Consider the following 21,676-nt stretch of genomic DNA (forward strand, 5'->3'; position numbering starts at 1 on the left):
GGCACGGATTAGGCGACCTTTTTCAGCCCCGCTCCGCGTCTGCTCGGGTGCGGTGGGGAGCAGTGCTGTCCGGCTGGGGCCGTTGTGCTTGGCGCCGCGGACAGAACTGAGCGGTTCCCTTCAGCGAGCGAGAGTGGTGGCTGCCCGACCAGCCGCCTCGCGTTCCCGCCCGCCCCAACGGCCCACCCGGGACTCCGCGGAGCCGCGGTAAGTGGAATTTTAGAACTGGCTGGAGCCGCGCGGGGCGGGGCGGCCGGTAGGGCTCGGGGTTGCCCCATTGGCTGGGTCGATTTTGGCGCGCTCCTTGTCCGTGCTCCCTATTGGCTGGCGCGCGCGGCGGGAGCCCCGCGTCCCCGGTGGTCGGGGACTGGAGGCCTTGCAGCCGGCCAAGTGCCAAACTCTTCCCTGCGCCTGACTGTCGGGAGGCGGGACGGAACGCCCACCCTCTGGACTAGCGACCGGCGGTGATCGGGCACAGGGGTGGGGCGCACACTGGGCTCCAGGAGGTGGTCTCCGAATCCTGGTCCCCGGTTAAACAGCGGCACTGGTGTTGGTGACACCGGTTCCCCGGTGTGTCAGCATTTCCTTTGGACCTCTGCTGGCCTGTGCTGGCGTCTTGAATCTGGTTGAAAAGAACTGGGGAGCGAAGTAGGGCGCCAGGCTGCAGACAGGAGTGCCACAAACATGTGGAGGCTTGAACGTCCCTTGATCGGTGGTGGCTTTCAGCATTTGTAATGTGACACGCGCGAAAGCACACTTACATCGAAGTTTAAGCCGCAGCCATCCGGCTGCTTGAGAAGATTCACCAAGCAGAACCAGGTCTCCACATGCCCTGCACTCCGACGTTTTCTCGTCTCTTCAATTTCGCTCTGATCAGTTATTTTTTTCCAAACTGTTGGTGATCACCGAATGGTTGTGGCGTCCTGGGCCCGATCTGCAGTTTGGAAAACGTCACCTTGGCTCAGTCTAGTGGGTGCCGACCAGCATTTGCCTCGCACGAAACAGCATAGAAAATTGGGTGCATGTCCTGAACTTTGTAGTTTGAGTCCGTGTATCGGGGCACATGGTAAAGCGCTCAGGTGGTGGGTCACAGTCAAAGTATGAAAGCCCCAATGTTCTGAGTGAAGGCAGGGCTGCACTTGGGGAAGATCATTCGGAGACCCCTTCCTGCCTGGGGGGTCATAGGGTTATGGGTCGGGTTTCAGTGGGTGGGCCCAGTGGTGTGAGTAACCTTATTAGGTGTCCCTGTATCTGCCACCCTCTCTTCTCAGCTCCTGGGGGTGCTGAAACTTTTCCTACAAATGCGTAAGCGTGGACATTACGTCACTAACAAGTGACTGCCCGTTGCCAGGGCCAAGTAGGTCGCACACAGGAAAGGGCGCCATTGGGGTGCTGTTCTCTAGGACTGATTTGGGCACCCCCAGCTGTCTGTGCTTCTCCTTCCCTGGGACATGTCCCGGATCTTTGAGAGCCCAGTGTTTTGCTCAGGACACTAGAAAGTTTTGTGCATTTGTTTAGAATATACACAGTGTTCCAACCAGAGTTGTTGTGTGAGTGCTTGTATCAGATGCAAACATCAAGAGTCCCTGCTGACTTCGGTCATTTCAGTGGTCGGTGCCGTGGGGAAGAGGCGCTTCCACCGGGCACAGGCGAGCATCTAAGCTCCGCCTCCGGGCGCAGACCACATTCGCCTTTATGTCCCCAGGTGCGCCATGCATCCAGCCATGAAGCAGAAGCAAGAAGGGACCCACAGGCGCCTGAAGGTAGGTGGCAGGGTCACCTTCCTCTGTGGGGAGAGCACAGGCCTACAGGTGTGTAAACGCAATTTAGCCAAATTTAACCTGCCTGTAGTTTCTGCCAAATTTAAATCACCTAATTTGTGGCCAGAAGAAAACTAAACAGTAGAGAACCATTAAAAAATTAGTTATGGTTAAATGTTAAAATTCCTGATTCACGGACATGGGCTGTTTTCCCATTAATTCAAGTCCTTAGTTTCTTTCCACAGTGCATTGTAGTATTCAGAGTATTGAGTGTCACACTTCCTTTGTTAAATTTCCCCCTACAATGTTTTATTTTTAATGCGACTGTGGATGGACTGGCTTCCTTAAGCACATTTTCACTGTGCTCACTGTTCCCGTGTGGAAGCACAATTGATTTTTGTGTCCTGAACACCACAACCCTGCTGAACTTGTTCATTCTGGTGGTTTTCAGGACCCTCCGTAGGGTTTTCTGTAAACAAGATGTTACAGTTTATTATTCTACTCATGGAGTCCCTGCTAATTGTATGCTAAATTCTGGGTGAGTGTGCTCCCGCATGCTTTTTTAAAAAGAGGTCTACAGAATCTCAAATTGTTTTCTAAAAAGATTAAGGCCCATAATATAGAAGAACCTTTTTGGTTGTGGTGAATCTGTCACTCCAGTGTAGAATCTGCATAAAGAAAATGATAACAGCAGCATTACATTGGGGGGATAGAGGCTATGAAGCTCACATTATAAAAGTTAAATCTTGGAAATTGTCTTCTCTTATGAAGGTTCCAAAGTTGTGTTTGTTTTTATTTGTCCAGAGACTGGACCAATCTAAATTACATCTGAGATGCGGGGGTGGTGTTTGTTCTCACAGTAGCTGGCATTTGTTCTTCAATTAAACAGTGAGATCATCAGAAGCAGGAGAAACTTGACCGTGGGAAGGCCGCTCTGGCCCTCGAGGGGCAATGTGCAGCCAGCTGCGTTCTCACGGGGCTCCGGTGTCCCGCGCTCACTGACCTTGTTTGAGGACCCATCGGTGTTTGCTATCCCATGGTGGCGGGGTAGCTAATGACTTTTGGCAAAACTAGAGAGAGCTTTCTGAGCAGGAAATGGACAGGAAGGCATTTACATATTACAAGGAGGGCTGTATTTTCCCCAAACAGTAGCATGGGCCCCTTGCAGTATTCAGTGTGCCTCTGGCCAGACGTGCTGGCGGTCCCCTCGAGAATGGGCGTGAAGCCAGACTGCTGCTGTGGGGGGCGGGGGCGGGGGCTGTTCCTGGGGTTGGTTTTGTGTGCAGCGTGTTCTCACGCTGCGTTCCTTTGGTGACAGGGAAATGTGTTAGGGGACAGTCCTGATGACTAGGAGAAGTGCTTTGCAGTGTGAATAATTCACACATACACACACACACACACACCCAGTTTACCTATTTTGTTGGTTTTTATCATACATGTGTCAAGTTTGGGCGATATGATGCACTCTTAGAATTTCAAGCTTTATTACAATTTTATTTATTTATTTTCTACTATAATTTGAGGGAAATAAGTTTGTTCAGTTGGTTAAACCAATGTCTTGTTCACACGTAGGAGTATAAAATTCTATAGCTGATGAGATACAGGGTGGGCAAAAGTAGGGTTACAGTTGTTTGTATGGAAAACAGTGCAATGATTGGTAAGTTATATTGGTAAGAATGAACTGCGTTTCCTGTACTCCCAACTGTGAACCTGTGCCGCCCGCCCGATGTCAGTGTTCTTTGTATTCTCTCCTCCTGAGCTTCGTAGGACTGAGGCCGTAACAACCCCACGGCACTCAGTGACCAGGTAATGCATTCTCTCGGCTTTCAGAGCAGCCCTGTGCCGAGGAGGACTCTGAAGATGATCCAGCCCTCCACCGCCGGGCCCCTGGTGGGAAGGGAGAACGAGGTACGCGTGGGAGCCGGGTCGCGTTCCCCGGGTCGGGGCCCCTGGGTCGTTGACGTTGGGGAAATAGTGGAAGAAGGGCTATTGTGTTTTCTCCACCAGAGGGGTTTTTATTTTAACTGTTCATTCTGGAAAGCTCAAATCTGATGTAATAGAATGTAGCGTTGGTGGAACTGAGGTGGCATAAAAGGTTATGAATTAACCTGCAGGAGGAGAGTCTGGGTGTTTGGAGAGCAGGAAGGTAGATTCCTTCATTAACTTCAGGATGTAAGTGGTGAAACTGTGGATGGACGTGTCTGGGCTTTTGTGGATGGAAAATACTGCCTTTCCGTGGTACTGAATTATGTCAATAATAAAAATGATTTCAGTTAAGCCTTAGACCCAAGTCTGAATCAAAACAGTTGTTGCAAATGAAATTTATGAAACACACCTACGCTTTTTGGTAGAGTTTTTACATTGTGATTTTTTTCTAAAGAAAACTCAAAGATGTCAAAGAGACACAGATGAGTGCTCCATTTTAATACATAAATGACAAAACCACTGAGCTATCTTTTTTTATTTCCTAACAAGTTTATTAAACAGTGACTATGTTCTTTTAAAAATGTCCACAGTTATATTTTGTAGTCTTTGATTTTTTTCCTTCTGATATTCTTGATTTCTGCTCTTAACCGATGGCTCCTCCTCCTCCTCACTTTTGCCTCTTTTCTGGACTGTACTGATGCGCGCCTCCCTCCCGTGGTTCTTCCTCCTTCCAAATACACGTTCTTCAGAAGCGGTGCCTGCCCTGGCTCCCAAGTCCACCAGCTTTCTTGTTTGTTAGATCAAAATAAACGAGATTGACGTATGTGTCTCATTGTAGCCGGTTAAAGGCTTGTCCAAAGCGAAACACTGGGATGGCCCGTCAGCCTCTAAGAAGTCCAGCCCTGGAGTTACTGCTGTCCCGGAGCCCGGTGACGTTGGAGGGGTCACCCAGGAAGCATTTGACCTTATGGTTGCAGGTACGAGAATAATAGTTGTGATAAAGGTCAGTTTTATTTGTTATACGGTTGGGAATTCTGCTCACAGCCTCTTAAGCTGAGGACACTGTTACATAGTTTACTAGAATGTTTTGATAATATTTCTCCTGGTTGTAAATATACAAACACTAAATTTGAACAAGTCTTACTTTTTCCTAAGATCCAAATGTGGATGAAATATAAAAGGATAGTGATTAATATGGCATCTTGGATATGAGTCTTTTCAGGAAAAAAAAGTGTCTAGAGGTGGAATTTGAAGAAGGGAAATTAAACGTATGGGGAAAGTAGGAAGGAGGGGCCAGCAGGAATGAGGTTGAGGGGAGGGGTGTGAGGAGTACCCAGCGTGTGATATGATAGATGCTAGTTTCTTTTTTTTTTTAAGATTTTATTTATTTAACTTTAGAGGGGAAGGAAAGGAGAGAGGGAGAGAAATATCAATGTATGGTTGCCTCTTGTGAGTCCCCTGCTGGGAACTGGCCTGCAACCCAGGCATGTGCCCTGACTGGGAATCGAACCGCAATACTCTGGTTCGAAGGCCCACACTCAATCCACTGAGCTACACCAGCCAGGGCTATAGATGCTAGTTTCTAATGGTGTGGCAGTCGGCGCCAGAGGGAGGCTGGTGATGGGTTTTAACAGTATGGAAGGCCGTTGATGCTGTTCTTGATGAAAAGAGCGGAGACGCAGCGAAGTGGATGGGCGTCCTCAAGGCCGTGACGTCGCCCGGGCTCAGTCTGACTTGCCTGGGGGACCCTGAGGAGAAAGCTCAGCCGGCTGTGAGGTTGACGGGGCAGAGTCTGGGGAGGGCGGCTGCACAGTCACATCCTGGGTGCGCCGCAGGGCTTGTGGCGCACGCTCAGACCCGACGTGGGCGGCACCGGTGGCACAGGACACTCAGGTCACATGCAGAGAGAGGCAGCCGGACTCCGTGTCACAGGGCTGAAGCAGCTGCATGGTGACAGTGGCTAGTCCGTGCAACTGGACACAGAACAGAAGGAACTACTGGCAAGTAGGAAGGAAGGAAGGAACTCAGTTTATAAAAATGGGTGTTCCTAAGATTATAGTTTCTTAAATAGAAAAACGTTCCGGGGTTGTCACAGCAATATGGGACGGTGGTGGTTTTCCAGTCCACGTGAAACACCGATTTGTTTCAGAAAACCCACCCCCTCAGTATTGGAAGGAAATGGCAGAGCGACGGAGGAAGGCTCTCCACGAAGCACTGCAGGAAAACGAGAAAGTAAGCGCTTACTCGAATTTGCGCCGGTTTACTTTTTTATCCGCTCTCGAGGACGTGCTTGTTGATTTGAGAGAGAAGGGAAGGGAGGGAGAGAGGGCAAGAAGCATGGATGTGAGAGAGAAACGCCGATGGGTTGCCTTGTGTATGTGCCCCGAGTGGGGAGCAAACCCACAACCCAGGCATGTGCCCGGACCAGGGATCAAACCCGGGACCTTTTGGTTTATGGAGTGATGCTCCAACAGCCGAGCCACATCAGCTGGGGCGTATTTTTACATTTCAGTGTTCCGTGTGCTGCTTAGTCTGTTTGGATAAACTAGCTTTAATTTCAGCCCCAGAGGGGTTGCGTTAGCCGGGCGACTGTTACCAGGACTGTTCCACAAAAGGGAGCCTATGTCGCCGAGGGCCAAAGACGGCACCTTCGTCAGGGCTTTGCCCGCTGTGGCCGCCAGCTACATCCCGGGAGGCATGTCGTGGGTTCTCAGCATGGAAATCTGTGGAACACTCGCTTTGTGTGTGGGGGGCAGCTTCACAGAGAAATTGAACAAAAGGACAGTGAGATCGCCCGCCTGCGGAAGGAGAACAAGGACCTGGCCGAAGTGGCGGAGCACGTGCAGTACATGGCGGAGCTGCTGGAGGTGGGTGTCTCCTCCCCCGGCCCCTCCCGGAGCCCGCGTGTGGCCGCCGGGTGGACTCCGCACTCCGGGCCTGGCCCTGCTGGTCCGTTGAGTGAAGCAGGTGATGCATCCCGTTGGGGCTTCCTCCTCGTCTCTGCACCGGGAGTGCTAGGGCCTGCCCGGTGGGTGTGCCCACGGAGTGGGGAGCCAGGGGGTGCCCGCTGACCGGGGTGCCCGCTGACCTGGGTGTCCGCACCCACAGTGACGGCCCGGGAGCGGCCGGGTGTTTATGGTTTTCTTACAGTGATACACAAAGAGTTAACTGACATCTGAGAAACTGTGGAAAGGTATTATATTTCAGAGTGGATGGATTTTTAGACAGTTTTTAATTTAATGCCAGCATGACACCTTTTTATAAAACTGTTTATTGGTACACTACGTAACTTGGGTGGTCTCACCTGACTTTCTTTAACATTTGGAAAAGGCTAATTTGTTTGTAAGAATTAGTCTCATGATTGTTACTTTACCAGTCTTCACCTAAGAAATAAGTCTTAAACTTACTCATGTTTTTTAAAAAAAAGCATCTTGCTGATGAAAGACTTTCAAATAAAACCGGGTACTGGATTGCCTACGTGTTTGGGCTGTGGCGGGCTCAAAGGTCTGAGATTGTCATTTGGAAACACTTCCATCGGGAAACATGCATGTAGCGCCTTGTGTGCACAGAAGTGTTGTCCACAGCGAGGGCAGCTGGTCCTGCGCCATGGGCAGCGAGGGTACTTACTGGTTTCGTGTGCAAGCATGTTACTGCCTTAAAAGCCAAGCAGTCAGTGAGCTGCGTGACTTCGCTCAAGTACGACCTACATGGTGGAGATTTGCACAGAACACTGGGTTTTCGGGGCCCTTAATTGGGAGACATCATGAAAAGAACCTCGTTAGGACTTTGAGGTCAAGTGTAGTAGCATACTGATAAGGGATGTGGGTTTGAAGGTCGTTAACAGTAAATTTTTGGTTTACTCTTTAAGAGAATGAAAGGCAGACGCCTGGCTGACTCTGGATCACCAGAGAGTCAGGACTCGGATTCCGAAGAGGAAGCTGGCGAGGATTCCGCGGCGGAGGACTCGGGGGCCGAGGGCTGCGCCACGGAAGCCGCGTCTTCCTTCCCAGACACGGAGCCGCCTGTGCGTGAGGGCCGGGAACATTCGACATGAGAAGGACGCCAGCCAAGTTCACCCCCACTGCCGTTCTGTGGCAGAGCAAACGCCTGCGGACGCAGGCTTCCGGTCAAACTTCCTCGTTTGCATCCTGGGACCCTGATGTTGAATCAAAGTACAAATACTGTGTATTTTTATTCTGTGGCGTTTTATGTAAATAACGTTTTCTCGATGTCAGACACGACTTGCGTGTATGATAAATAAACTTCAGTGTCCTTTTGAACACTGCGTGTTTTTTTTTTGAAAAATGATATCTAAGTAAAATTTGTCTGTATGGTTTTCTTTCTACTCCTGTTATTTTGGAGGAGACGAGGAGAGAGTGAATTGGTATCTGTCCCTTTTTAGACTGAAGTAGTTGAGGTGTTTCTCCCGAATCTGGTTGTTACCTCAGACACTGCAGGGACTGTTGGTTCCCAGGTGCTCCCCCTGAGGGGCCGGGTAAAGGTGAGCGCGTCGCTTCCAAAGTGCTCCCAAGCACCCAAGCAGCAAGTGGAGGCCCCACTGGCCAGGGCGGCCAGGCTCCTGGGAGGCTGACAGTGATGAGGGTGGGTAGGTGAAGTCCAGTGTAGAGATGCGGGAATAGCTGAGGGTTCCAGAACTTTCTGTTCACTCGTGTCTCTGATACGTACAAAGCATCCATGTATAGGAGGAATAAGAAGAGCAGCGTGAAATCAACTGGGGGTCCCCTGAAGTCCTTCCAAAGACACAGCAGGACAGTGACGCACGCAGAATTGTGTACTTCAAACGTGCTCTGTGAGGAGCACGCGAGGGCCTTGGTAGGAAGTGGCCGCAAGGAGCAATGTCAAGGTTAAAGGATTCCTTTAGGCAAGTTATTAGTCCTTAGAGATTTCCGTTTCCTTATTTCTAATACTGAGATAAAGCCTCCGTCTTATTTTACTACAGTGCCTGAATGAAATCTTAATCTGTCATTAATCTATTAATCTATAGCAAGAACATCCAATAAAAGATTCTGTTGTGAATAGCTGTGGGGTCCAGTATGACAGCCACCCAGCCGTTTGTGGCTGTGGAGCGTTGACACGTGGCTGGGAATGAAGAACTGAGATGCCAGTTTCTATTTAAATAGCCACGTGTGTGAGGGTAGTGGCCACTGTGTTAGACCGTGTGGGTCTCTGTTTAGGTATTGGGTGGGTGAGGGCTACCAGCCCAGAGGTAGAATTAGAGGAGAGTGTGCTGTGTTTCTTTTAACAGTAAAAAATGGTTTGAAGCATTAGTTCTGTTAAGGGGAGCAGGAAATGAGCCTCCTGAGAGGCTGTCAGAATGGGGATGAGAGGAGAGCGCTACGTAGACCAGGGTGACTTGGGGGACAGGAGGTATTTCTGGAGAATGCCAAAAATAGATTGCCAGGATTTGGGGCAGGGAGCAAAAGAGGATTCTAACATGCAAGAGTTAACACTATTAATCTTCTAGAAGACAATATAAGGGGGGAAAGTCTTAGTGACCTTGGATGTGGCAAACTTCTCAAATGGGACACTCCTAGTATCCCCCTGAGAGACAGCAAAGCGAACGACCACGTGCAGATGAGTCCGCAAGGGTTCTGTTTTATGTGCAGTAGCTGGCGTGTCCGTCCACAAGGGAACAGGTCAGCCAACAGGTCACACGGCAGCGTGTGGCTCAGCCACAGAAAGGAGCCGGTGAGCCGGGTTGGGAAAGGGGTGAGGGAAACCAGGTTAGAGACCTCCTGTGGGCGTTTATGTAAATACGGTGGTGGTGAGACTCCAAACCCCTTTGACAAAGCAGAGTAGTTGCCTGGGGATCATGTGGGGGGGGGGGGCGGGGCGTAAGGGTTGGGGGGTGTTGGGGATGAGTTTCAAGAGGGAACTTGGGGTGGTATGGATGTTAAGGCTCCAGCACCCCAAAACTGGCTGGAGTCAACTAAGAGAACTTGGAAGGACTGCCTTTAGGCGACGAATCTGATTTTCAATTCGGTATCAACTGTCGGAGCATCAGCCTGACGTGTAAGAAGCTCATGTTCTGGTTGCCAGGAAACACCCGTGGCCCCTGAAACAGGGCGGATGGGACACACATGCTGTACGCAGGGCCCTGGGGGCGGGCTGTGGGGTGGGTTAGGGTTTGGCAGGTCTGAGTGTCTTGGTGTGATGTCACATAATGCCCCACAAATCCCGCCAGCACCCCTCACGTCCTCCTGCGACCTCCCCTTCCGGGAACTCGGCCTTCATGAGGTCACTTTTAAACGGCGGTGCGCGCCCTGAGTCTGGTTCTTGCAGAAACCGGAAGCTGACCTGGGGGTGTTCGACCCCCTAAAAGAAAAACACCGAGGAAGACTCCATCGGCTTCTGTCCTTTATTTCCATTCTCCAGGGTCGTCCCAGGAGCCGGGCGCGGGGCGGCTAATTCCTGTGGAAACCGATCAGGAAATACAGCACCTGTGCGAAGTTCTCCGGCCACCCGTTCCAGTTCTCGCTGGCCAGCAGCTGCAGGTGGCCCCGCAGGGCATTGTGCTCCTTCAGCTCCTCCATGAAGGCCGCGTTGTTGCACGTCATGACAGACAGGACATAGCACGTCCAAAACTTCACCAGCAGGTGGCTGTTGACCTCACTCTTGGAGGTCGACTCCAGTGAGTCCTCGAAAAACGCCGTGAGGATGGGGACGAACCTCAGGGCCTGGGCCTGGCGCTGGCTGGCGGGGTCCAAGTAGCACCAGCACGCCACGCTCTGCAGCAGCAGGATCCTCGTCTTCGGGGCCATCCGGCGATTTTGCAGCAAGAGGGCCACGTCCTTCATGTACTCGGCCGCGAAGCTCCCCGCCGTTGGGCCTCCTGCAAGACAAGCGTTTGTGTGTTTCCAGAGGGGATCTGGCGTCCCTGGCGGCCAGTGACAGGCAAGCTCAGGTGTTCCTATTCTACATACGGATGGACACTGGGGTACTTGGGAATGTGTGTGGTGACAAGGAGTGACGGGAGAGGCTTTGGTCTGGTACCTAGGAAGCCTGTGGTTTGTTTACCCAGTCAGTCGCCTTCACTGTGTCATTTCTCACCCTCCGCTTGTGGGACTTGAAGAAATACCAGCGTGTTGGCGCAGCGACGGGGAAAACTGGAAGGCTGAGCCTCAGAGCCATGTCCCGCGTCCAGTGGCCGGAGAGGTCACTCACGAGCTCTGCCCTCCTCTCCCAATCTCCTAACCCGTGCCATGGCCCAGCTCCCGCAGGGTGGGGCCCACGTGCCTGCCAAGCTTTTCTTTGCTTTGCTCGCTGAACCCCACCTGGACTCCACTTTTTTCGTATGTATTCCTGACCCCCGATCGTCCCAGTCCAAACTCCAAATTCCAAGAAGACAGGAGCTGTGAAGGCATCGCAGGGACCATTGGACGGTGGGGCAGCTGGAGTCCAGCCCTGGACTTTTCACTGGGCTTGTGTTTCTCTTATGTCCCAAGAATGTTCTAGTCAACGTTACAGCCTTAACTGAAGCCGGGGCATAAGCCCTTCCCCTAACTTCCCACCAGCACAGCTGGAGCTAAGCAAGGTCAAGTTAAAAGGCTCCGACCCTTTTTTATAAGCAGCTCTTCCCCGCAGTGGGGGATGCAGGTGTGTGAGGATCCAGGCCCGGTGTGCGGGGGGAGTCTCAGTTTCCTGTCTTCTCTCTGTTTCTGTGGCCCCCAACCCTGACAAATGGAATGTTTTCTCTCACCGACACATTCTTTGAAAGATTTAGTCTATCAAAGTACATCTAAAGTAACTCATTTTCCCATTTAAAAAATATGGACACTTAGAGCTACCAGCCAGAACTTCTAATAAGGAGTCGGGTGGCGGGGGGTGGGGGGGTGGGGAATGTAGACAAATGTATGTGAACGAGAATAAAAAAATTGGGAAAAAGAAGAACTTCTAATAAGTTCTTGAGGACTTGTGTTGTTGAGGACTACCAATCAATAGCGTGTCATAGCAAATCCCAGAATTTATTAGGAAGGAAAAAGGGACGTGTTGGGACTTAATTGTTAGACCGCTGCGTGTTTAAATGGTTTGCCCCTTGCTTTTCTAGCCAAGCGGACGGTAATCGCTGCTTTCCACGGGAAAAGTGCCTGGCGGCTTGCCGGGCAGGTGTTTTAAGATAAGAACAACAAGTTCTTATTTACTTTTCTCAGCTATTCTCTGTGACATGCCTTTTTACAAGATAAAAAAAATGAAGTCAAGTGACTCACTACGTTGGCATTATATCAACTTCGTGTCGCTCCTTTGATGTTTTTTATAGTAAGAACTTTGATGGTCAATTTTAGTTTATATATTTTTAATTAGTAAAAGCAGGGAACAGTGAGTCAGGTATTTGATGGACACACACACAAAAAAAAACCCAGAGCCTCGAGGAGAAAATAATTAGTAATATCATAATTGGCGCAAAGACAAAAATGCTAATAATTTAGCAAAGGAAGTGCTCTCGGAATTTTAAGGCGAGAACTATGAGGATCGCTCACGGAGTTTTGTAAACAAAAGGCTTTGGAAATGGCTGGGCAGGTTCCACCCAAGACAGAGGCGGAGGCAGAGACCCTTCGCTTCCTCGCACAACCAAAAAGAGGGTAACGACCAGTCTGAAATCAATAAACCACCAAAAGCGCCAGAAAATCAAACTGCATGGAACCCCGACAACCAAGGAATGAAAGAAAAAATCAGCCAGAACCACCAGACCTGGAAAGCGGTGCACCCGAAGGTGGACTCAGAAAAACCACTGAGACAAGGCTTACCTTGGCGGGCGGAGCTGGCTGTGGGGCTCCAGGGTCTGCAAGGGAAGGGCTGGCTTAGGGGGACTCCGCCACGGCTGTGGAGGTAGGAGAAGCTCCCTGTCTTGCTTGAGAGCAGGAGGAAAAGTGCAGGAGCCCCGCAGGCCGCTGGGCGGCTCCCTCTCTGGCCCCGCCCCCGCCGGCGGCTCAGCAAGGAGGGTGGCCCCGCCCCCTCACAACCTCTCAGTCCTGCGGGGACAAAGAAATAAGGCCCAAATGAAAGATTGGAGTAGCGCCTCGGAAAGAGCTAAGTGAGGAGGATGTCGCCAACCTATCTGATGGAGAACTGAAAGCCCTGGTGATCAAAACGCTCCCAGAGCTGGCTGAGCCTCGTCGAAAAGTGAAAAAACAAATGAAGGATCCCCAAAGTGAAATAAAGAAGAACATTCAGGGAACCAACAGTGACAGGAAAGAAACCAGGACTCAAAGCAATATTTGGAACAAAAGGAAAAAAACAAACATCTATCCAGAACAAAATGAAGAAACAAGAATTTGAAACTTATTTGAACAAATAATGAAGGAAAACTTCCCCAATCTGGCGAAGGAAATAGACTTCCAGGAAGTCCAGGAAGCCCAGAGAGTCCCAAAGGAGCTGGACCTGAAGGCACCAAGGCATATCCATCATTAAGTTACCCAAGATTAAATATAAAGAGAGAATCTTAAAAGCAGGAAGAGGAAAGGAGACAGTCACCTACAAAGAAGTTCCCATAAGACTATCCGCTGATTTCTCAAAAGAGACCTTGGGGGCAAGAAGGGGCTGGAAAGAAGTATTCCAAGTCATGAAATCCAAAGACCTACATCCAAGATTGCTCTATCCAGCCAAGCTTTCATTTAGAATGGAAGGACAGATAAACTGCTTCTCAGATAAGGCCAAGTTCAAGGAGTTCATCACCACCAAGCCCTTATTTTATGAAATGTTCAAGGGACTTACCTAAGAAAAAGAAGATAAAAAATATGAACAGTAAAATGACAACAAACTCACAACTATCAACAAATGAACCTAAAAGAAAAGAAAAACAATGAAAACAAAAACTAAGCAAGCAACTGGAACAGGAACAGAATCAGAGAAATGGACAGGGAGGGAGTTCAGTGGGGAGGGGGAGGGGAGGAATGGGGGAAGGAACAGGGAAGCAGCAGCACGGTTCGTAGGCGGGGAGAGATAAAAAATGGCAACGGAAACAGGACTCAAAGAACTTACACGCACAACCCATGGACATGAACTAAGGGGGGGATACTGGAGGATTGGGGGGGCAGAGGAGAAAAAACAGCTGGGTAAGGCAGTACCTGTGAAGGCCAACAGTCCGATCTGATAGGCGGCCTGGGCCCTATTTTCGACGGCGAGAGATTTGTTCTTCAACACCTGGCCCAGCACCACCATTTTTTCTTTGTGGAAAATGTTTTCCGCGGCCGGGAGACGTTCCTCCTCTTCCTTCTTCACGGAAAAGGCCCTGATACGGCTGCTCCAGAAGTTCTGCAGGCACTGGTACAGCCCCACAAAGTACCGACAAACCCGGGCTAAAAACTGCACGGGAGGCGCCTGGGCCCCGTCCATCCTGTGGACTGGCCGGCGGGAACAATAGCTGAGAACCCGGGGAGCTCGTCTGTCACCTAGCAACACAGTGGAGAGGCCGACACAGGCCAGGGGAGCAAAGGGGGACTGCCGGGTTTGGGCCCGGGACTGGGGTCCGTCCAGGATGACGCTTTTGACCTGAGAGTAGCTCCAGTCTCTTTTCTCCTGGCAGCTTTACAAAGCACCTGAGAAGTAAGGAGTATTGTCCTCCTCTACGAAGGAAGGAATCTCACAGGGGAACGAGGTGTAGTGTGGGTGCTCCAACCAGCTCCCTAGGGCCCGCGAAAACAACACGGCCGACTCCGCATGAGACTAGAAATTAAAAAATAACTTTTATTGTAACTTACATGATACAGACAGTGGTGGATACAAACGCCACAAAACTAAAAGCACCCCCTTCACCAAAAAATAAGACGCAGAAGTGAGTACAAAGGGGTGGAGTCAATTACTCATGCAATATTCCAAAAAAAATTTTTTAAAAAGCCACAAACCAAACAAAAAACTGTAACATTTGTGATTTAAGGTTCTGTAAAAAGAATCGTGTCAACCATTTCATGTAGACCAAAGACTAAACATGCTCACTACAGACTGTACAATGTACTTTAAAAGGAAGGTTATCTGCATATATATAATATTTATAAATGTACAAATATATATACACACTGTAACTTCACAGTCGAAAGACTCTTCGCCAGGAAGCCTGGCAAACAACGTGAACTTTAAAATGAAATCAGAGTTGCTTTTCAAGGTCTTGCTAAAATAGGACTATTTAAAATGACACCTACACGGTATTGTGTACAAACACATCCAGGGGACAGTTTCAGTCACACTCACACGCAATGTGATATCTTGGCATTTCTCACCTCGAATGACTCTTAAGGGGAAGAGAGAAGTTACTTAGTAGCAGCTCCCGAGAGGCCTTGCACTTCACCCTGATCCGACGGTGAGGTTGGCTGCTGGTGGACTATTTGGCCAAGGGACCGGTGGGGGCAGGAAGCGGCCCGCAGTGCGCAGCGCGGCCGGCTCCCTGACCTCACGGCAATTGTCACGGAAGCAAGGGCTCCTCTGGAGGCGCTCTCGCACCTCAAAGGGCATCCCAGCCTTCTGAACCCAGACGTTCGGTTTTGATTTGTCTTAGCAGCAAAGTACCTCTATTGAAAAATATTGTTAAAAAATGGCTCTTGCTTTTGAAAAAATAAAAGCGTACGCTCTGCAGGTCTTTGTTTTCAGCGCATACGGGTGCGACTGTGATCAGGTGGCCCGGAGTCTCCCACCTGTGTCTTCATCACCGTGGGAAGGTGCTTTTGGAACTTTCAGGATGAAGAAAAGAAATGGAAGAAATAGTGGACATTTGAAACAAGGCAATGTAAAAAACATTCAACTCTTACAATGTGTCGTTCTACCAGGTTCTGCAGGCAAACTTTTATTTGAAGGAATTCTTTTTCGTATTTTGCATTTAAGGGAAAGTTAGGCAGCTGGTGCAGCTCCAGTGTGGGGGTGGGGTGGGGAGGGGAGTGGGGGTGACTGGGGGAGGGGGCGCTCAACCCTGAGAACACAACGGAGAAGAACCGCAAGCCGCACATGTGCACCGAAGCATCGATCACGGGACTGGTTCACGCACACAGAAGAACTTCCGGAAAAGCGCAGAGATGGCTATTTTGAAATCCCATCCACCGCAGGTAGGAGGGGCTCAGACTCGGCTGAGCACGTGATGAACCTGCTGGATCGCACGGGGCCCCGCGCACCGGCCGAGGGAGGGCGAGGTGCGGCGGATCCGGACGGAATGCTGCTGAACCGGCACGGCGTCCAGATGGCCTCCACAACCCGCTGCCAGCTGGAGACCCCGGCCAGCTCCGTCGCAGCACCGCTGGCACGGGAGGCCCTTGAGGAGACAGCTCCGCGGAGGCCGGGCCAGCTGGTCCTCAGAAAGCCGTGGCCACCTCCGCCCCCTGACGACTCCCGATGCTGTCCCGAGGGAAGTTGTCCAGCTGCTCGTAGGCCAGCCGCCCGTCTTCTCCTGGGTGACAGCGAGAAAGAGGAGCACAGCCTTAGCCTGACCCTTGCGCCCCTCACTCAGGTTGGGGGAGGTCAGTGCCAGCTTGGTTGTCTAGGGAGGGACCGCTGGTTTTCACCGATGCTAATGTGAGGAGAGGAAAAGCCACTCTCTGTCACCATGCGTGATGTTGTCACGTTTGAGCTAAGGCCAGAGGTGCGAAGGATGCCGGGAGTGAAACAGGGAAGCCTGCGGGCCCTCGGTGTCGGGATTCACCTGACCGGTTTGTCCCTGCACACCGCACGGGCTCTGTTTCGGGGGCACTGCGCGGGTGGCCACGGCAGGCTCTTGAGGTCAGAGCGTGCGACTTCTACATGGCCTTGATATGTTACATGTGGGCACATCTACATGGTCCTTCATAAAAGCCAAACCTAGGCTTTCAGACGTCAGCCAAAAGGGGACCACGTGCCACGTCAATGTGGTGACAGTGTCCGCCTACCACCCACAGCAAGTCCAGTTGTCAGGACGGCCGTCTTGAGCAGCCCATGTGTGTCTGTAAATTACCTGACTCTTTTGCTCCGTTTTTCCTCTTTTAAAAATGGTATCGGAAAACGGGAAAACGAAGCACAGATGACTGACTAATGATAAGAAGCTTCTGTCCATTTAATTCAGAGACTGGGGTGGAAATAATTAGCTGTGCTCAATCAGAACTCTATTGTGAAGAAACGCAAGAGGAAAAAGACTGACATTCTAGAAACAAATTAAGATTGGTGGATTTTAGAAACGCAGCGGATTTATAATCCGCAGCCGTGTCGGGGAAACCGGGCCTCCCAGGACACCGAGTCTGAAATGATTCATCCCTTCAGAGGCTTTACAGGGTCACAAGTCACACCCACGAGTCCCTGGAAGGGCGACCCGGCCGGGTGCATTTGGAGCAGGACCTTCGCCTCGAGAGGCGGCGGCCACGGGTGGAGAGCTCGGGCCGGGCGGGCAGCTACTGTCCGTGCAGCTCAGGTGGGCCCCGCACAGGGTCCGCCCGCGGAGGCCGTACTCCAGAGACCTGCGTCACCAACGCCTGCCTTCGCTCACAGTTGTTTCAGAACACGAGGAAGAAACACAGTTCCAACTAGTGATGCCCTGGGCACGTTTGCAGGGAGGGAAGTGATTTCTGTGCTACACACAGCCACGCCGGCGAAGACTTCTGTGCCCGTGGCGACACGCTCAACCCCAGAATGGAGCCTCATGAAATAAATGGTCACCCAGGAAGAACGCTAACGAGGTGACGCTCTCGGGGGTGACAGAGGCCAGGGATTCTCTGTGACCTTGACAGCCACCAGAGTCAGCCTGGGGTGGTTTTTCCCCACTGGTGCCACCAACCGATTACAGCTGAGGGCTCCGTGCCAACAACCCTGCAGAAAGAACTCACCCAGAGCCAGGAGCGTCTCGGAGGCCACCTTCCTGATCTCCTCAGTGTCTGACTGACACAGCGTCACCAGCATCTTGATGCTCTCCGTGGCCTGCAAGGAGGAGGCGGGCAGTCAACGGCACGCCCTGACACGCATGTCGGGGCCGTGTGAGACTTAGTGTCTCAGAACCGGTGGGGAGCCTGCCCCCTCCCCTGCTGCCCAGCTGGGTGTCAGGAGCCCGGGGGCAGATTCTGGGGCACCCCAGGGGTCTGTTCAGGAATCGAGTCTACAGGATGGGGCTGAGGGAGGAAGGGGACGAGTGGGGGGTCGCTGCTGGGAGGTGGTTGTGGGCTCCTCTCAGATTCAGGAGACTGGAGGTGGGGTGAGACGGGTGGAGTCTGGGGTGGCTCCTGCTGACATCCAGCTGGGTAACAGAGGGGCGGAGAAGATGGGGCCAGGAAGATGGGGCTGGGAAGTGCTGGGAGTAGCTGGTGCCCAGGGAGAATTTTCCGGGGTGGGGGGTGGGGGGAGCCGCTCCGAACTGCCTGCTCCTGCTGGGGTTCAGGGGAGCTGATCATGGACACAAGTTGGGGTTTTATTCCTGGGAGAAAGCTGGGCTCCCCACCGGGAGGTGGCAGTGCTGACGGTTGGAAGGTGGCGTGGCTGGATCCGGGCGATTTGCCGGCGGGGCGGACGGGGACCAGCATTGGGAACCCCTGGGCTGAGAACCTCGGGCGCTGTGGCTTGTGTCCAGGGTCGGGCGTGGGCAAGGAGCCCTGCACCACCCTGGCTTTCACAGCCTGCGGTGTGGAGGCCGGGAGCTGGGGCCGGGCAGGGTTTGGAAAGAGTCCTTCACCCGGTGCAGAGTACCGCCCTCCAGGAGGAAGGGGCCGGTCTGGGCACCACCCGCAAGCTGGACTGCAGTCCTCTGCATGGTCTTCGTGGCCCTGCTGTCTTTGTACCCAGTGCCACCGGGTGAATCGTCCCCTCCTCTCTCTTTTGGGGAAGACACACACCGGAGAGCTGTCCCGCCCACTGCCCAGGCCCCGCCCCGGCCCACGGCCGCCAACAGCCCTGGCTCCACCCCGCACCGGCCTCACCTGCAGGCTTCGAAGGGCCAGGCAGGCTGCCTTCTGGAGCTGCAGGTCCGGGGCGCTCAGGGCTTCACAGTAGTAGAGCACAGCCTGGACAGGAGGGAGAACAGTGTGAGGACACGCCTGGTGGCCATGGTAAAGGTCTGTGTCACTTTTACTGCCTGCGAGAGGCTACCGGTAAAGACGCTCCACATGACCTTCAGCGCAAAGAACCATCACGATTCTTGTTTACTTAAAGAGCTGTCTTTTTAGAAAATTCAACGCACGGACGGACACTTAACTATCACAACCCAGTTTTGTAGTTTATATTGTTTTTCATGGGGATGTGAAGTTCAGAGCAGGAAACAGTCGGTAATAGCCTCAGAACTCTGTACGGTGACCGGTGGGCATGAGGCTCGCCGGGGACCACTTCGTAGATTATACAAGTGTCTAACCACCGTGCCGTACGCCTGAAGGTACTGTAGAATAGTGCTGAGTGCCAACGGCCGTCGAAAAGTAAATTTCAACTTTAAAAACTGCTTTACCGAGGAGGCATCATTCATAAGCAGAAGCCGATTATGATGCAGAAGGAAAACGGCCACCTGTTCAGAGCAGGTGATGGGAAACGAGGCCGCTTCAGTCCCGCAGCCGCCGGGTCCCTGCCTACCTTCTCCCTGAAGTGCTCGCTTCTGGCGGCCTCGGCCAGGTGGAGCCGCACGGCCTGGCTGACGCCGCTGTGGCCCCCGGTCAGGAGCAGGGCCAGCGTCCGGAGCACCTCCTGCTGGGCCGGGAGGCTGTGGGCGGCGAGGCTGCCGACGGCCTGCAGCAGCTTGTCCTCCCTCAGCGCCGGCAGGCTCTGCACCAGGGAGACTGGAGGGGTGGTGGGGGGTCGGGGGACACACACCGAAAAGAGCTCATTACCGCTGTCGGCAAGGGTCCAGCAAATCCGCAGGGACAGACCCAGGGGCCTATGACAGACAGCGTGTCTCCCCCGAGTGAGAACAGGACAGGTCACTCCAACGGCCCGGTGGAGGCAGGTGGCAGGTCACACGTGGGAAAGTACATGTGCTCTCCACGGCTAACGGCTACGAGAATAACTCAGGGACGAGCTACACCGTCAGATGTGAAAACACACCATGGCAGAAATCCAAGCACACGCATGCCACAGTCTTCCCGACACAGCAAACTTGTCTTCCACCACGTCCCTCAGGCACAACCTGGGCCCCAGGGACCCCATCTCTGCTTCCCGCCTGTCGGCGCGCAGGCAGCCGGGCCTGGTGGAGTCCCGGTCGTGGTTGGAGTGTGGAGACGGACAAAAAGCAGGATTTGGGGGCCCAGTTGGACACACCGTGTCCCGCGAGTCAGGACTCTGGGCGAACCCCCACCTAGAGCCCCAGGCACGGCCTCTGTCAGCCGCAGAAGCATCAGGGCGGGCGTGTGTGGCCAGTACAGATGGCAGATGGAAGCCAACTCCCGTTCTGGCGACAGAGCGGAATCCCCCACCCGACGGACACGTTTGTGAACAAAGAATTTTTGTTTTGCTTTAATTTCCTATTTCTCCTGCTGGAGATGTTCTTGTAATTTCGCTGTTGTATAAATAACTGCCCCTACTTAAAAACTCAACTAAAGACTGTGACCACCTGAGACGGGAGGCCACCCCCCATCAGTCAATCTGGAGACCGCGTCTCCAAGGCGCACGGCCCACCTTGCTGGGCCAGCTGGTGCAGGTAGCTCGGCAGGTCGCTCACGCCGTGGCTGGTGAGGTAGCCGTGGTACTGGAACACGGTGATGACCTCCGAGGACAGGCTGGAGGGCGGCAGGGGCTCCGCCTGGTCCAGGATCTGGGACACCAGGGTGCGGAACACTGTTTGGAGAGAGAAGACACAAAGCAGCTTTTCAGAAATATGGCCGTTGGTTCGTCCGTCGTTCCTTTTCTCACTGTGGAACAGGACAGAGTGAGGAGCTCACAGGGACTAACCCTCAGGGTACAGTGACCACGTGTGACACCCGTGGGATTTGTTCCATATGGTGCCTGCACCAGTAACGTGTCCCCCTTGCCCACTGTGGTGGGACACCCCAGTGGGACACCCCGGCGCCTGAATATATGGTGGTTTATCTGCTCTGTACTGATGGGCACTGGGGTTGTTCCCTGTGCTGGGCTCGTCTGCAGAGGCTCTACAGACTTCCCAGCACACCCTCGTCTGTCAGCACAAGCACGCACTTGTCTCGGTGCTGTGAGGAGCGGGGAGGGGCCCTTTATTTAGTGCAGTGGGCGGTGGTGATGCCCTTGGACAGTCCCCCGCGCTGGCAACATCGCTCCGCAGCAGTACAGAAACACAGTGCTTTGCAAAGTCACTGCTGATGTTGGAAACAGAGCATGTCCCGTGTTTCTTTCTTGATGCTGTCTGGGCCGGGGAAGCCCTGTGTCGGGGTGGCTGAGGGGGCAGGGCAGGGTCCCCGGGACTGAGTGCTGTCCCCCCGCCCGCCCACCAGCCCACCTGGGTCTGCGAGTCCCGGGTAGTCCCGGTTGACGGCTGTGGCGAAGCTGGCCTCCAGCTGCCGGAACACCCTGTCCGCTGAGCTGTGGTACGCGCCCGCCGAGCCGCAGCACTGGGTCCAGAAGGACAGCAGGGGCAGCTTGTTGTGGAATTCGGGAATGGCTGGGAAGAGAGCAAGCTGGTGAGGCGGGGGAGGGGGCCTGTGTGGGGGCGGGTCAGGCTGTGCCGCCGGCCTTTCGATGGTTTGGTGGTTTTATAAAAAATATTTTATTTATCTTATTTTTAGACACAGGGGAAAGGAGGGAGAAAAAGAGGGAAATACCATTGTGTGGGTGCCTCTAGCACACCCCCTCCTGGGGACCTGACCTGGCCTGCAACCCAGGCCTGGGCCCTGACTAGGAACTGAACTGGTGACCCATGGGTCCGTGGGCCGGCACTCGGTCCACTGAGCCACACCAGCCAGGGCTGTTTCGTTTTGTTTTTAAAGACCGCTGGTCTGCAGGTGGCCCAAGGGACCCAGACATTATGAGGAGGAACTCATGCAGCCTGGACAGCAAGCAAGCTGTCGGCTTTCCACGACAGAGGCCCGTGCTCTGGCTTCCTGTGACGACGCCACAGCACAGACGCACAGGGTCACGACACCTGTCAA

At 52.9% G+C, this 21,676-nt stretch overlaps 3 protein-coding genes across 7 annotated transcripts in view; 1 reads left to right on the forward strand and 2 right to left on the reverse strand.

Moving 5' to 3' along the window:
• Window positions 1-7,966, forward strand: GMNN (geminin DNA replication inhibitor). Of its 2 annotated transcripts, none has more exons than XM_037051387.1 (7): window positions 1-207; window positions 1,706-1,763; window positions 3,591-3,668; window positions 4,525-4,663; window positions 5,836-5,918; window positions 6,443-6,553; window positions 7,555-7,966. In XM_037051387.1, exons 2-7 carry the CDS (start codon window positions 1,713-1,715, stop codon window positions 7,738-7,740), a joined length of 648 nt encoding a protein of 215 aa, XP_036907282.1. In that variant the 5' UTR covers window positions 1-207; window positions 1,706-1,712; the 3' UTR covers window positions 7,741-7,966. The 2 variants fall into 2 exon arrangements, with proteins under 2 accessions (XP_036907282.1, XP_036907283.1); XM_037051388.1 differs by lacking the exon at window positions 1-207 and adding an exon at window positions 450-819.
• A 2,092-nt stretch (window positions 7,967-10,058) lies between these two features.
• Window positions 10,059-14,039, reverse strand: ARMH2 (armadillo like helical domain containing 2). The gene is made up of 2 exons (XM_037051454.1): window positions 13,772-14,039; window positions 10,059-10,539 (listed from the first exon to the last, which is right to left on the reverse strand). The coding sequence occupies exons 1-2, from the start codon at window positions 14,037-14,039 to the stop codon at window positions 10,112-10,114; spliced, it is 696 nt and encodes a 231-aa protein (XP_036907349.1). The 3' UTR covers window positions 10,059-10,111.
• A 331-nt stretch (window positions 14,040-14,370) lies between these two features.
• RIPOR2 (RHO family interacting cell polarization regulator 2) overlaps window positions 14,371-21,676 on the reverse strand; it is a 114,575-nt gene continuing 107,269 nt past the window's right edge. For all 4 annotated transcript variants that reach the window (XM_037051394.1, XM_037051389.1, XM_037051390.1 and 1 more), the window contains 6 exons: window positions 21,028-21,189; window positions 20,235-20,393; window positions 19,197-19,399; window positions 18,557-18,640; window positions 17,477-17,567; window positions 14,371-16,074 (listed from right to left, as the gene is read on the reverse strand). In XM_037051394.1, coding sequence (XP_036907289.1) covers window positions 15,980-16,074; window positions 17,477-17,567; window positions 18,557-18,640; window positions 19,197-19,399; window positions 20,235-20,393; window positions 21,028-21,189 — 794 coding nt within the window. In that variant the 3' untranslated portion in view covers window positions 14,371-15,979. The remainder of the gene's footprint in view (window positions 16,075-17,476; window positions 17,568-18,556; window positions 18,641-19,196; window positions 19,400-20,234; window positions 20,394-21,027; window positions 21,190-21,676) is intronic.

This window comes from Sturnira hondurensis, unplaced genomic scaffold (assembly GCF_014824575.4).
Source record: "Sturnira hondurensis isolate 20B ecotype Veracruz unplaced genomic scaffold, ASM1482457v3 Scaffold0007217, whole genome shotgun sequence".
NCBI classification, from domain to species: Eukaryota; Metazoa; Chordata; class Mammalia; order Chiroptera; family Phyllostomidae; genus Sturnira; species Sturnira hondurensis.